The 15,610-nt window shown below is 33.0% G+C and overlaps 1 protein-coding gene across 2 annotated transcripts in view; it reads left to right on the forward strand.

Moving 5' to 3' along the window:
* LRBA (LPS responsive beige-like anchor protein) overlaps positions 1 to 15,610 on the forward strand; it is a 561,748-nt gene that overhangs the window by 100,457 nt on the left and 445,681 nt on the right. For both annotated transcript variants that reach the window (XM_019722880.3, XM_019722903.3), the window contains exons 21-22: positions 1,356 to 1,479; positions 1,768 to 1,960. In XM_019722880.3, the coding sequence (XP_019578439.3) occupies positions 1,356 to 1,479; positions 1,768 to 1,960 (317 nt within the window). The remainder of the gene's footprint in view (positions 1 to 1,355; positions 1,480 to 1,767; positions 1,961 to 15,610) is intronic.

The following is a 15,610-nucleotide window of genomic DNA, read 5'->3' on the forward strand; positions in this document are numbered from 1 at the left end:
TATTATCTACATAATACACTGGCTCAGCAAAGAAAGGCAGGATAGTGTGGTGTTTAAAAACAGACTGCCTGGCTTTTAGTCTTGTCTGCATGTTTTAATAGTTTTGTGACTTTGGGTGAATTACTTAATTTCAGTGTGCCTTAGTTTTCTCATCTCTAAAATGGGATAATAATAGTACCTAGCTGTATTGTAGAAAGATGAAATGTGTTAATACGTGTATTTTCTTAGAACAGTGACTCACAGTAGTATATCCTGAGTTAGTGACTATTGCCATCATTCTCATTATTTTGATTATCATCATTATTGTAATCATTGTTCAGTTAGAGAACATTTGAATTTTCATTAGAAGAATTCAGAAATTGCTCCCCAAATACCATTAATTGTATGATCAAGTATCTTCATATATGCTGTTTTGGACTTATTGCTTCACCAAAAATCTTGGCAAAGGCTGGTTTAGAATTCCTAAATTTTTAATTGGGTTAAAATTTGATATATTATTTCATTTTAAATTCAGGGTTATGGCTGTTTTTGTTTCTCTAAAGTTCTGGATTTAAGTATATATTTTAAAGAATTTCTTAAAGCTAAGTATAGCTTTCTCCCACCTTCATGTAATCTTCCTTACGATCTTTCTTAATCTCAAATGCATAAAAGAAACTCCAAACTGTTATTCTGTGAAACATTTTCCTTAGTGGTGACATCTTGCTTTCAGGCATATCCTGTTAGAGTCAAATAAATTTTTATAAAAATTCAAAAAAAACCACTAAGTATAAGAAATTTAGGTAGCGTTATATTCAAGACCATTACAGTAGTCATTTTATTTGTGTTTGTTTGGGTTGTTGAATTGGTTTTAATTTCCTTTGGGTGTTTTTGTATCTAAATTTACTTTTACAAGCATGGAAACAAATCTTGACATCTTTTAAAGTTCATGATAAAGAAAAGTGTATGTGCGTATCATAAATTTTGTTGAAGAAGATGAGGATTCTTTTTCTGAGACTTTGATTGTAGTGTATTTTTTTTTTTTAAGATCAACTTTACTAATTGGCAGAGATTGGGGAGATTTGTCAGCGGTCTGAGTGTCATTTAATTTATTTATAATTTAACTTGATTTATTATAACATTTTAAAATTTAACTTTTAACATTCTGATAGTGAAATAAAATTTCTTTGTGGATGTTTGTTCATGAATGTGTTGTCATTCTTTTTGGCAGTTGATGATTATTTTTATGAAATGAAAGAGGATGGTTTTAGTAGGCATTTATGTCAGGGAAATGAAAGAAATTATGGTATATTGACGATTTTCCATCAGGAATTTTTTATAGTGTTTTGATTTTTACTAATTTATGAATTGTCTTATAGAGATACTAAAAGTAATTGCGACCCTACTTCGAAATTCTCCTCATTGCCCAGAGAGCTTGGAAGTTCGCAGAGCCTTTCTTTCTGACATGATTAAACTTTTTAATAACAGTAGAGAAAACAGAAGGTAAGTAAATCAGAAAGCATTTATTTGTAGTATTCAAGTCCAGCTTTGAGTAAGCCCATTTGTTCTAAGAAAAAAGTGGTTTAAAACAATATAGTGAAATGAATTTTCCATAATCTCATCATTAAGGTATATAAGTAATGTACTATACAGTTAAATTTAGTTTTCAATACCACATTCTTTAATTGTTTTGAATACATACAGGTGGGTTTTTAATTTATTTTGTTCTGAACTTTTTAGAATTCTTTCAGATGATTTATTAATAAGTCAATATCCTTTTCTAATTTTTAGGAGCTTGCTACAATGTTCTGTGTGGCAAGAGTGGATGCTTTCTCTCTGCTATTTTAATCCTAAGAATTCAGATGAGCAAAAGATAACAGAAATGGTATATGCCATATTCAGAATCCTACTTTACCATGCAGTCAAATATGAATGGGGTGGCTGGCGTGTGTGGGTAGACACCTTATCAATTACACATTCAAAGGTAAGTTTTTTTATAAAAGTGTATTTTTGTATTTCAATTGTCTATAATTTTGAGTTTTACTCCCTGAAAAAATGTTACATACTTAAAATCAAGGAAAAAAGGCAGATTATTCTCTGAAAGTGAACAACTAAAATAAGAAATAACTAAATAGAAATATGAAATATTTCTAACTTCTTCAGAATCAGAAGTTTTTGAAATGTCTTTTTTGTTTGTGCTTAATATAATGAAATGAAACCTCATGCCACAGCACAAAGGAGCCATTTTCAGGTATGGTACCCTGAATTTTATAGGAGATTGAAGCTTTTGAACACAAGGTGGCGCAGTATATTCAAAGATGAAGTTATTTTAGGAACCTAAGGTGGTTGAGTAAACAGAAAAGCTCTGGCTGATGTTTGCCCTTTGCTCATGTTACAGTCAGTTACAAAATTGGTTTGGAAGCATCTACGAATTTTTTTGTTTTTTTAATATAAGCCACTGTTAAGTTAGTTATGTATGGCTTTTGTTTAAAAATTTTAATGAAATATTCTGGACATACAATATGGTATAAGGAGTAATGTACCACTGTTTATGAAATTAAGTTCCCCATCCCAATTGCTTTGTCTACCATTGTTAGCCCCACACTCCTCTCCCACTGACCTGAATTTGTTTTTTTTTATGTCTTATGTATATTTTTAACAACATGTATATCTCTTAATAAAGAATTCTATTTTTTTCATGTTTATATTTAACATAAATGATACCATATTAAATGCATTTTCTTGCAACTTGCTGATTTTATTTGTCATTGTTTGAGATTCATCCATATTGACCCATGCAGTTGTGTTCATTTTCTCATTTGTATTGTATTCCGTGGTATGTCTTTATCCATTTGATGAGCTTTTTTGATATATTTTGTATATATTCAAAAGTTTCTCGCTATGTATTCCTAGAAGTGGAAATGCTGATTTGTAAGATGTAGATGTTGACCATTATAAGGTAGTTGAAAATCTTTTCCAAATTGGAGTATCAGTTTACATTTTCACCATCAATGTATAAATTGTCATTGCTTCATATTACTTCATCACTTGGTATGGCTGGAGTTTTAAAAATTTGCAAATTTTATGAATTTTAAATGCTATATCTCCATAATATTTCAATTTTCTTGTTTTGTGGGAGTTCTTTATGTATTCTTGGTCTTAATCCTTTGCTAGCTATATTGTTTATGAATATCTTTTGCCTATTTGTAGCTTATCTATTTATTCCTGGAGTTTTATGATGATTTATGCTTTGTATATCTTGTTTAAGAGCTCTTTCTATACTCAGAAGGAATACTATAATTATATAATAATTTATATTATAAATTGACGAGAAGGAACAGAAATGACAAATTTCATATATCTTTAAATAATTTTTATTTTATTGACTATCATGGTTATTACTCTGGAATATTTTGCCATTCTGTTGGAATACATTGTCATTTTTTTAAATATGTGCTTTTAGGTGTTTGAATAACTTGTAGTTATTTGAATGTACCTAAGATTTATTCATTCTACCTTTTTATTCCTTATTGAGAGGAAGGTGCATTACTGTCATAAGATATTACAAAGGTGTATCTTAGATTGGAAGATACTACTTTACAAATTTATGTTAGAGAACAATTCAAACAAACAAAAAAACTTATAAAATGGCTTTGTTTTAGCCACTAGTTTTTATTTTTTTTATTTTTATTTTTATTTTTTTATTAGTTTCAGGTGCACAAGACAAAGCAATACTTAGACGTTTATCATTTATATCCCACACACTGTGATCCCCCTTCCCCCATCCACTATCCCTCTGACATCGCACAGAGCCATTACATTTCCACTGTCTCTATTCTTAATGCTGTACTCCGCTTTTTGTAACCATATACATACATATATACATATATATATAAAATTATAGTTGGCATTCATTATTGTTCAGCTTCAGGTGTACAGTGCAGAGATCAGGCATCTACATCACCCCTGAGGTGGTCTCCCAAATGGGACACGTGTCCATCGGATACCCTACAAAATCTTTACATTATTGATTACGTTCCCCAAATTAATTTTCAAAACCCCGTGGCCATCTTGTGGTTACCGACTATTTTCTAAACCCCTCACCTTCCCCCTTATCCCCACACCCCCAGCCCATCTAGCAACCCTCAGTTTTTCCTCTATGTCTCCAAAATTGTTTGAGCTGACCAGTTTTCTGAGGCGGGGTTTAGTCAAGCATGGCCTGAGAGCCAAGTCTGGCCTGATATGTTTCTGTAAATAAGGTTTTATTGACACACAGCTACCGTGTTTCCCCGAAAATAAGACCTAGCTGGACAATCAGCCGGACAGTTCGTCTTTTGGAGCAAAAATTAATATAAGACCCGATATGATATGATATGATATGATATGATATGATATGATGATATGATATGATGATATGATATGATATGATATGATATGATATGATATGATATGATATGATGATATGATATGATATGATATGATATGATGATATGATATGATGATATGATATGATATGATATGATATGATATGATATGATATGATATGATATGATATGATATAAGACCCGGTCTTATTTAAGTGAAATAAGACCGGGTCATACATTAATTTTTGCTCCGTAAGACCCATTAGAGCTGGTTGTCCAGCTAGGTCTTATTTTCGGGGAAACACGGTATACATGTTTTATGGCTGCTTTCATGCTACAAATACTATTTGCAACAGAGACTTTATGATCCCCAAGCCTAGAATATTTACTGTTTGGCACTTTATAGAAACTCTTTGCCGCCCTTGTCTAACTTGCTTTGGTCTGTACTGATGCCCAGCTATTTCTATTGTAGTGGGCTGCAATCTGGACTATTTTCTGATAGTGCTGTTTTCCTCTTTACAAACTCCCATGAGGAAGACAGGTTTGAGTTTGGGCCTCATTCTTATACATTTGGACTGGATTTCAGATATCTGGGGAATTCTAGATTAGGGAAATGCCAGGATAAATTAGATTTTTTTCAGATTTTCTAAATAGTGTATGTTAATTCAGTACTTTCCTATATACTTTAGTTTGTTCAAGTCCTTAGGAAGGATGGCTAGAGGAATATAACCTTTAGAGCATTAAATCTTAGCTTACAGCCTGAAGAACATGGGAGCCCAGGAGACCTTTTCAGGGAGTGTGTGAGGTCCTCCTTTCACAGCTGAGTATCTTTTTGAGGGTGGATTTTTGTCATACACTTCAGTGAAAACAATATAATGCAATAGATTGAATGCAATAGTAGACATTAGAATGTAATAGTCTTCTATTAAGCCATAATTGAAAGAGATAGGCAAAAATGTGAAATCATAGCATTCTTCTCATTATTATTTTGTTTTGAAAAATCATTTTTCAAAAAATGTTATTTTCATTCACATGTAATGGGTTTATTGTTAATATAAATTTCTTAATATTTGTAATACTTCTTAGTGTTAATTTCCAATATGGTAAGTAGTAATAGATGTACTGCATACAAATAAAAGGTTTTTGTGCGGCCTCAGTACTTCTTAAGAGTGTAAAGGATCCTAAGACCAAGAAATCTTGAGAACTGCTTAAGTCATAGGGTGTTTAGGGCCAGTAGCCTAGTCTCTTTGAATTTCCTATCTACAAAATAAAGGGGTTGGACTAAGAGATATGCCAGGTACCTTTGAGCTTTTGAGCAGTTCTGACTGAACATTTATATTCAGTTACCTGTTCATTTCTGTGAGTAATGAGGAGAACATGGGCTTTGGAGATAAGATAATCCTGGGTTTAAATTCTGATTTATAGTAATTTTTAGTTGTGTAAACTCAGGCAAGTTTCTTAATAATGTCTTTTCTTAGTAATGTCTAATCCATATAAATATATACTGTATTTCCTCAAAAATAAGACCTAGCTGGAAAATCAGCTCTAATATGTCTTTCGGAGCAAAAATTTATGTAAGTTCCAGTCTTATTTTACTATAAGACTGGGTCTTATATAATATATGGTATGATATGATATAATATAATACTGGGTCTTATGTAATATAAGACTGGGTCTTATATTAATTTTTGCTACAAAAGACACATTAGAGCTGATTGTCTGGCTAGGTCTTATTTTCGGGGAAACAGGGTAGTTGAAGTTAAGAGTTGATAAATGAAATCACTGAAAATAGAATTAAATGTTCAGTGACTTTTCCTTTGCTATAGCTCTGTTATTTCTCTCATTCATCCTTAGTTCTCATTCTTACTTCCAGCACACTATGTCATGTCCAATCATGGCATGTTTTATACAAATACAACTTTTAAAATAAAGACTTAATTACATCCAAAATAATGTGTGTAGCTATGACTTGTTATAAAAGAATTGTGACTCCACAACTTAAGAACATGCTGTGTGGTCCTTATCTAACCCCTGTCCCTCCTCACTCCAAATCTAATCACCATTTTGAATTTTGTGTGTATCATTTCCTTCTTTAAAAAGTTAAGTAATGTGATATATTAGGTAATGTATTATGAAATGTTGCCTATTATATTTTATGAAAATGACATCATACTGTGTGGGCTCTTCTGTTACGCTTTTTCTGTCAAACCTTTGTGTCTAAGATTTGTTTTATTACATATAGCTTTGGTACATTTGTTTGCGGTGCTGTGAGTAACTCAGATGCTCAAAGGCAAAGGTTTTAATAGAGTTGTCATTTTCAAACTTCTTATGACTATAGCTCACAGTTAGAAATGTATTGTATACAGGTATGTATGTTCTCTCTCTCTCTCTCTCTCTCTCTCTCTCTCTCTCTCTCTCTCTCTCTCTCTCTCTTCTCACCCCACATACTACCTGAAACAGAGAGTTCATAGGACAATACTTATACCCTTACTAAACCTTGCTATATAACGCACTCTTCTTTTTCATTTAAAATTGCTGATGATGCCTCAGTAAGAGATTCCATGATCTGCCAGCCGAATTATATTCAACTTGAAAAAGCACTGCTCTAGGATATATACGTAGGAGCAGAATTGCTAGGTCCTAAGTAATGTTCTACTCTCTAACCTTTGATACTGTTCGAGTTCGTATTTTTGCAAGGTTTTGTCTTTTGAAGTTTTTCTTTTTCTTAATGGTTTGTAATTCTTCATATGTTAGCATCCAGATCACTTCTAATCTGGATATTTCTAATGGTCAGGAGCCTTAGGTATTATTTTTGTCTAGATTTATTAAGCTAAAAATAACTTACTTTCTTCCATAAGAATTTTCTTCTGATTTTCTTAAGATTAGAACAAATAAAATCTTTTTACAAAATAATTTCTACCACTATTCCCCTTGAAAAAAATAGTATTTTCTGCCTCGTCTTCCTGTACTTCACTAGACCAAAATGTCCACTATGACAACTCTATTAAAATATATTAAAATATATATTCTATTTAAAATATATCAGGCTTTGTTAAATCTTTTTTTTTATTCATGGCATACACTTTGTGCTCCTTTGTACTTAGCAAAAGCATTTATATTTTTCAGGATTTAGTTAAATCACTTCTATATGACAGTTTTTTGTACTCTCAGGCTATGTCATTCTGTATGAATTCACAGCACTTAATTTTCTCTTGGTATTTCTGTAAGTGTCCCTCCCTCCCTCCCGACCTCCTTCCCCTTCCCTTTTATTTCTCCTTCCCAGCCCCCACCGTCCCCCTGTTCTCTAGCCTCTCTCCTCTCACATCCTGTCTACCTGACTTCCTTACTCCCTGTCCCCATCTCTTCTCTCTCCCCAACCTCTGACTAACAGTCTTCTACAAGCAGCAGTCTGCCTGTTGGCATTGATTGGGTACCTGGTGCTGTCTGTGCCACACTCTGTCACTGCCTACCTAGTCTCTCCCTTTTCACTTGTGTCTCTTTTTCTTCTTTTAGCCATATCTCCCTCGTCTCTGTTCCTATTTCTCTTTTTCTGTTCTGCCTTAAAACATCCCTCCACTCATTGTGTACCCCCTGCCTTCTCTCTCTCCCCAACCTATTTTTCTTTTTCTCTGTTTGTGTTATCCGTAGTGAACCTGTTTGTCTCTGCTTCCCTCCTCCCCTGCTCACTCTTGGCTGGTCAGCCATGCTATGGACTCTCATTCATTTTCAGTCGCTCTGTGTTTAGGTCTTAACTCCAGTTACCTACCTCTCTTCTTCCTCTTTCTACCTTTATCCTTCCTCTTTGTTATTTTTTCCCCCTTTCCACTCCTCCCTTTTGTTCTTCCTGTCTTCTTCTGTTTGAGTACCTTCTGATTACTATGAAAGAAAGAGAAATTAGGAACAGATTCTGAAAGAAGTTAGTATCCAAAATGGGAGATAATGTATGTATAAGAAAACTGAAAAACAAGACAGGAAGGAATAAATGTGTAATGTACATGAAGAAGAACAGTAATGAGTGATACAGCAAATGTAGACTAGCGTTTAATCGTATATACTTGTATAATGCCTCATACATTATCGGTTAAAAGTGAGCTCTTATTTTCACTGTTAATTGTAAGCTCTCATCAGCAGAGATGAAATGTGTTAAACGTCTTCATATCTCCCAGGGAATGGTGCATAGTGCTGAGTACTTAGCAGTTGCACATCAGACATTTGTTGCAGCAAGGAGAAGGAAGAATTGCGTCATCATTGTTTGGGGCGGTTTGGATCGACTGGCACGGGGCACCATGCCACCCCGTGTGTGCCTGAGCGCCTCAGTCTGCTCCTGTCAGTGATGCATGGAATAGCTGCAGCAGCTGTCTTTAAAGTTCTTAAGTCACAATTATACACCATATGATTTGGGGATTACCTCATCAGAGTAACTAACTAGGGTGGCTATTTTACTAAACTTTCCTGGACCCCACTTAAGAATGTTCATCTGAATCTCATTGGATGTTCCCAGAAATCTGTATTTAAAAAAGCCCTTCTTACACACTTTAAATAATGAGCACCCTTCTAGTGGGCAGGGAATTATTTTTACTAACTTTTACAAAATTATCTCCATCTTCATATTAAGCTGCTAATATAATATGATACATACTCTTTAGAAGTATGGAGATAGAAAGGAATTCTACATTAATTAAATATGGACCCCAGTTAAGACCCCTAATACTCTTTAAATAAAGGAAAACCTTTTTTGGTCTTTCTGGGAGCACATGTGCTGCACGGAATGTTGAAGGAATATGAATTACTGCTGTTATGTAGCATTTGAAATCAGTATTTTGTAGCCTCAGTTTATACCCAATAAACCCAAAGGAGGCTTTACTTTTTATGTGATACATAGTTTTGATTAATAAGTTTATATTTTTCTTTACTCCAGTGATATGGCTTTAAACAGGTATTAAAACCTTTGCAAAAGAAAGAGGCCACTTTGGTGTATGTTGGGCCAAGAACCAGTCTTAGACTCAAGTTTTAGGATTACAGTGATGAAGTAGAATAAAGGCTGATTGAGTTAATTGTGGAGTGTTTTTAACAGTAAAAGTGGACCTGCCAGTTTTTGTTGTTAAAGTATACTTCAAAAAATACATGCTATATTTATTTAACTCTATGGGGGGGGGGGGATAATTTTGAATTTACAAGATGGTTCTTGTGGTTTTTCACCTTTAACTTAATGTCTGATAAGTATTGTTTGGTTTTATTTCTTTGTGTGAATTTCCTTTGTTGACTAAAAGCTTTTCTGTTTCATACGGTTTACATAATGCAATTTATTTGAATATTGCTTTGTTAACTTCTTGAGTTTTAATGCCTTGACATCTATTTTTAAAATAAAATGCACAACTTACATTTTGAGGGTCTTCAAATCAATATTTAATGAAGTTCAGGGTGTAGATGAAGTGATTCAATAAGTAGGTGAACAATTTGTGGTATTGCTGTTAAAACTGCTGCAATTATTGGAACTGAATTTTTTCTCTGAAAATATTCATTCTAAAGCTGTGTAAGTATTTTCATGGATATGATACTGAAATGATGCTTATTTTTTTCCTTTTTGCAGACATTTTAAATTTCAGTATCTCAAATTTATAACGTAGTTCTTGATAAAGAACTGGTGTGTAAAAAACTAATGTTGCAGAATTGGATAGCTTTTGCAGAGTTACATCAGGATACATTCAGCTGCTATAAAAAGCTAAAGAAACTCAATTGCAATTTTATTGTCCAGTTTGATAGATTTCCTGCCACCTTTGTAGCACAGAAGCTGTTTGTCACTGTATCCCTCTCTTCCAACAGCTGAACTAGGTTTCATAAGTAGTAATAGGCTCTTCTGGTATAACTGCAATATGTTGGTTACCTCAGTCTCAGGGTTTCAAATGTGTGCCTGTTAAGAGTAACCTTTTAATCCCATTATTTTTTGTATGTTCTTTAGGTTTTCAGTATTTTTTTTTTCCTTTTTTTATGGTTCAAATGGAACACTGGGTTGAATAATTAAGTAATACTGTTTCCACTTGGTTTGCTAAAATGCTTATATTAAAATTTAAATTAAGTCATTTAATTTATTCTGAATTATGAGAAGTGTGCTAAAATTCTTTTTCTAAACAAATAAAACTAACATCTGTAGATACTATATTTTGTCTAGACCTATATTGCCATAGATAGAATGGGTCTGTGGCTTAAAATAATCAACAAGTAAAAGTTACTCACACGAGTTAAAAATAAAATATGATTTACATTTTTCACCTAATGATGAGTTTGGGTAAAGTGTTGTATTGGATTATTTGAAATATCTTAACATTTTCCTTGCTGTTAATAATATGATGAAATGTCTTAAACGTAAATGTCAGTCATTTTTTAATATCAAAAGAAAGTATAGTTTAGGTTGGGTGAAAAGCAGGTGTAAATCAGTTTTGTTAGAATTCTCTAAGCGGTTTCTTAACAGTATTGTTTTTAAAATCACAAGGTATAAATTGGCATATATAAATATGCATGTGTTTATGTGTTGTGTGTGTTTATGGTGGCTATATAATAAAATTAAAAGCTATACTTTTAATAAATTTTAAGAGTTACAAAATTTCCATGTTTCATGTATTGTCACCATTTTATACTTAATTGCTATAGTATTCTTTTTTAACCAAATAGTATTTATTATTATTTTTTAATTTTATAAAGAATACATGTTTATTGTAGGACATTAGGAACCTACTACAAATGTATACACAAAAACCAAGAATCACTTGTTACCCACTCACCTGGGTATGACTTAATGTTAATATTTTGGTGTAAGACTTTCCAGTCTTCTGTTATACGCATCAGTACTCACACATATACACCATGTTTCCCGAAAATAAGACCTATCGGACAATCAGCTCTAATGTATCTTTTGGAGCAAAAATTAATACATGACCTGGTCTTATTTGAGTATAAGACCTTATTTCAGTGTAAGACCTTATATAATATAAGATCGGGTCTTGTATTAATTTTTGCTCCAAAAGACGCATTAGAGCTGATTGTCCGATAGGTCTTATTTTTGGGGAAACATGGTATATATGTAATTATTTTCTTACAAAAACTATGATCATATTTATATTTTACAATATTTCATTTAATGGTATACTTCTTACATAAATTTTTTATTATATTTTTTATTATTTTTGTGTGTTGTGTTAAAACTTTATTTAGAACAATAGCTGGATTTGTTTTGCAGACCCCTGTTCTAGAACACTACAAGGAAAATTGGGGCACCCAAGAGGCTATGTTTATGCAGTCATTGTGTTGTAGTGGAAAACACTTTGGACTCAGGAAGTCCTGGATAACTCACTGTGGAGTGACGTAGGCACATTATTGAACTTTTTTAGCTCTTAATACACTCACCAGAAAATGCAAATGAAAGCCAGTGATGAACGTGCAGTGCCTTACTCGGTACCTGGAAGATGGAGAGACTGGTGAAATAGTTACTTGCTCCTTTTCTCATTTACCCCATTCCTTCTTAGCTTAGTTTCCAAGGTGTCAAGAAGGTATTTTGATATTTTTGTAGCTTTCTGTATACACTGCCACATTGGTTTTTAGAACTTACTGCACCGATATGTTGTTACCAGTGGTGTGTACCTGTTTCCCATAGGTTTACAACATTCGGGAATTTCATTTTTTTTAAGTTAATTTTTATTTAAGTATAGTTGGTATACAATAATATATTAGTTTCAGGTGTATACAATATAGGTATTTGAGATTTAAACACCTTAATGTGATCACCACACTAATCCTAGTAATCACCTAGTGGTCACTGTGCAAACTTCTCACAATATTATTGACTCTATTTCAGTTCACCTGTTCACCCATCCCCCTCCCGTTCTTCACTCCAGCAACCATCCATTTGATCTCTGTATCTATGAGTCTTCTGTTTTTGTTTTGTTTTGTTGGTTCCTTACATCAATTGTCATGGCTGCACGTCATTACGTGTGTATACAGTGCATCATATCATGGAGAAGTAAAGTTAAGACCAACAGTTGTGGCTTTGATGTAACATCTGAATGCTGTCAGACCACTTGTAGTCAGGAGTGGTTGAGTAAATGATTCAAGTTAACTTTTCATATTCTGGCATTCTCTAAAATTTTATTTGGAAAAAGTGGTGGAGGTGATACTTAAAAAATATATTGATTTATATTACAATGTGTTGCATACACACCATAATTTAACTTCCCCTTATCTTTGAGCAGTGATGAGCCTGCTCCTATTATTATCTGCTATAGGTTAAATTCCTGTAATTCCAGAAGACAGTATCTGCGTGTTTTAAAAAGTTTTAGTAGATATTACTAAATTGCTATCTAAAAATCTGTACTAATTTATACTGTAGCTTTGTATGAAAGCACCTGTCTAGACTGTTCTTAAAAAACTAAAATTGGTCAAGAGAAAAGGTTAGAAATTTATTAACTGCGATATTATTTTGTCGCTGTGCTTCCTATCTGCATCAATATAAAATGAGGATGCTTGCCTTTTAGGGTTGTTCTGAAGATTAAGTGTGTCAGTACATGTCAAATGCTTAAGACAGTGTATAATAAGCATTCTGTATATCTCAGCGATTGTTATAAATATTTAAACGTATATCTGGTATTGCTCACCAAAATGAGTGTAACTTTATTACATGTATTTTTAAGCATGTTGTAGAACTGGGGAGCAATTATTGATTAAATAGAAATTTAAATGCTTCAGGGAAGTTTAAAGGCAGGATATATTTTTAAAAATAAATTAAAAAAATTAATTCTAGAATGTTTTATGAGCTAGTGTGATTTTTATAGAGATTAAGAAAATAGTGGTTGGAAGGCTTCTGTTTAAATTGCATCCTCACATGGTGTTAATAAGGGAGTGTTGCTCAAAAGTAGTAGAAAATACAGAAGGTTCTTTTAAAGTCTTTCAGTGTATAAGAATTTTCTAACTATAATTTGGAATCTATAACCATTAAAGAGAAAAATAGACTAATGGTTTTTACCACATTAAAACAAACAAAACAGCCCCTTTGACCATAAAACAAACAACACCATAAACAAAGTCAAATGCAAATGACAAATTCAGAAAAACTATGGAGAACCAGGGCTAAAGTAGCATTCCCAATGTATAAAGTGCTCTTAGAAATAGATAGGAAAAGACACCCAACACAAAAATAGACAAAAGACATGATCAAACAACTCATAGAAGACTAAGTAAAAAGTACTTGAGATATATAAAAATATGCTTAACCTACTCATTGTAAGGGACTGCAAATATCCCTGACGTAGTTCACTAAGATATGTTAAGTGGCAAAATAAAGTATGAAACAGTGTATATAGAGGATATTAGTAAAACAAGTGGGAAAATAAGAATTGATATTTGTGTGTATATGCACAAAAATATTCTAGAGCGATACATAAGAAATTAATAACTGATTGCTTGTTTGTTGGGGGGAATTGTACAGGTAAGGAGCAGTGGTGGGAGGGAGACTTTTATACTCTATACTGTTTTATGTTTGAATCGTACAAATTGTAGGGGAGGAAAAACTTTTCCTTGACCACCTTAGGGCCCCTGGCTGGGCCTGAAAATTAAATTGACAAAGAGAAATTAGTAGGAGACAAGCATATAAATTCGTTTAATATAAGCTTTATGTGACATGGGATCCTTCTTGAGGAAATGAAGACCTGAAGAAACAGGTAAGCCTGAGTGTTTTTATGCTAGGTTTGATAAAGGGTGGAAACTTGGAGGAAAATGTGGTAGGACAAAGGGTGTATGAGCTAAGAGTAGGATGCTAAGGGTTAGGCTTCCTGTTGGCATTGTTCTGTCTTCTGAGATTAGGATGCTCTTTTGGGTATAGGGAGGGCACCCCGCACACAGAGGCTTTGGGGAGGCGGGCAGATCAGAGAAGTCTTTGGTACCTGCAGAGTCTGTGACCTGCTTCAGGGGAGAATGGAGAGGTTAGAGGGTCATTCCTGTACCTGCTGTTTCTCAAATTACTTCATCTTAAAACAGTATATATACCAACATGCCGTACTTTGGAGTACTGAGTTCTGGACCCCATCAAATTATACTACCTATTCAAAAATGATTGTCCGTTTAGTATGTGAATGTATAGTACTTGTTATGGATATGACTTGTTTTCTCATGGGAGTATTTCCCTTTGTTATTGAATTTACAATGTTATTTTTGTGACTAATTCTCTTACTTAGTTTCCTTAGGATAGCCTGGGCTTTATGCTTGGTATCCCTCTAGCCGGGTTGCATTAGGGTAGCATTTAAGTGGTTAGGTTTGAGCCAGAGTATTTAGATTTGTAACCAAGGTGCTTTGCATAAAATAGATCAGTATTTATGAACATACAGATATTTATAATTTGATTTTAACTATTATATCTGTTGCCTTACATGACTGTTGTTGCAAGGTGTTCGATCAGAGTCTTTGTAAAGATCTGTTACGTGGTGGTGGTGATCATTTTGAGCTCTGCTTAATGATACCTCATATGGGAAAATGCAGCTATTTTTAAAGATGTATCTTGTTTATCAACTGCGGAAAGATTGGCAACCTAAGAATTAAAAGTTAGCACATCATATTCAGCTGGTAATTCAATAGGAAAATAAAATACAATGAAAAAGATGAATTTACTTAAAAAAGAAAGCCAGTTCCTAAACATTGCCTAAAATTTAAAAGTCTAAATTTTTGTAGGTTAAAGTTTTTAAGTATAAGATTAAAATGTTAATCTCATGATGTATTCATCTTTTATCTTCTAATTAGTAAATTTAAGTGCTAATTAAGTTGAAAGTAATGGCAAAAGAAATGTAGGTATTAGCTCATGAGTATCTTTAACTAGTAGTTTATAGAAGTGCTTTCTAAACATTACAAACTGCTATAGATTAGCTATCAAATGATTGTGAAGATTAATGGCTAGTCTTTTAGCTGGGTAATTTAGAACAGTATCTGGTAATTAATTAGGCATTATCGGTCACAAATACCTTTAGGAAAACAGTATCAAAAAAGGTAACATCAGTGATAATTACTCAATTGCCATTTAACTTTTAGACTATTGGGGTAAATTAAGGGGAAATTTGAAAGGCAGTTTTAGAATTTTAAAAGCATTTTTAATATTCATATTTATAGAAGAAAGTAAATGCGTTGGTTTGCTCAGGAAAGACCAAGCAGTTTTTAGAACAGATTAGTCTACAAATGGAGAGGCAGATACAATCAATCATATACATTTATTGGTTTGTAGCCAAAAGAAAAATTAA

This window comes from Rhinolophus sinicus, chromosome 15, assembly GCF_057876585.1.
Source record: "Rhinolophus sinicus isolate RSI-liver-muscle chromosome 15, RSI-T2T, whole genome shotgun sequence".
In the NCBI taxonomy this organism is placed as follows: Eukaryota; Metazoa; Chordata; class Mammalia; order Chiroptera; family Rhinolophidae; genus Rhinolophus; species Rhinolophus sinicus.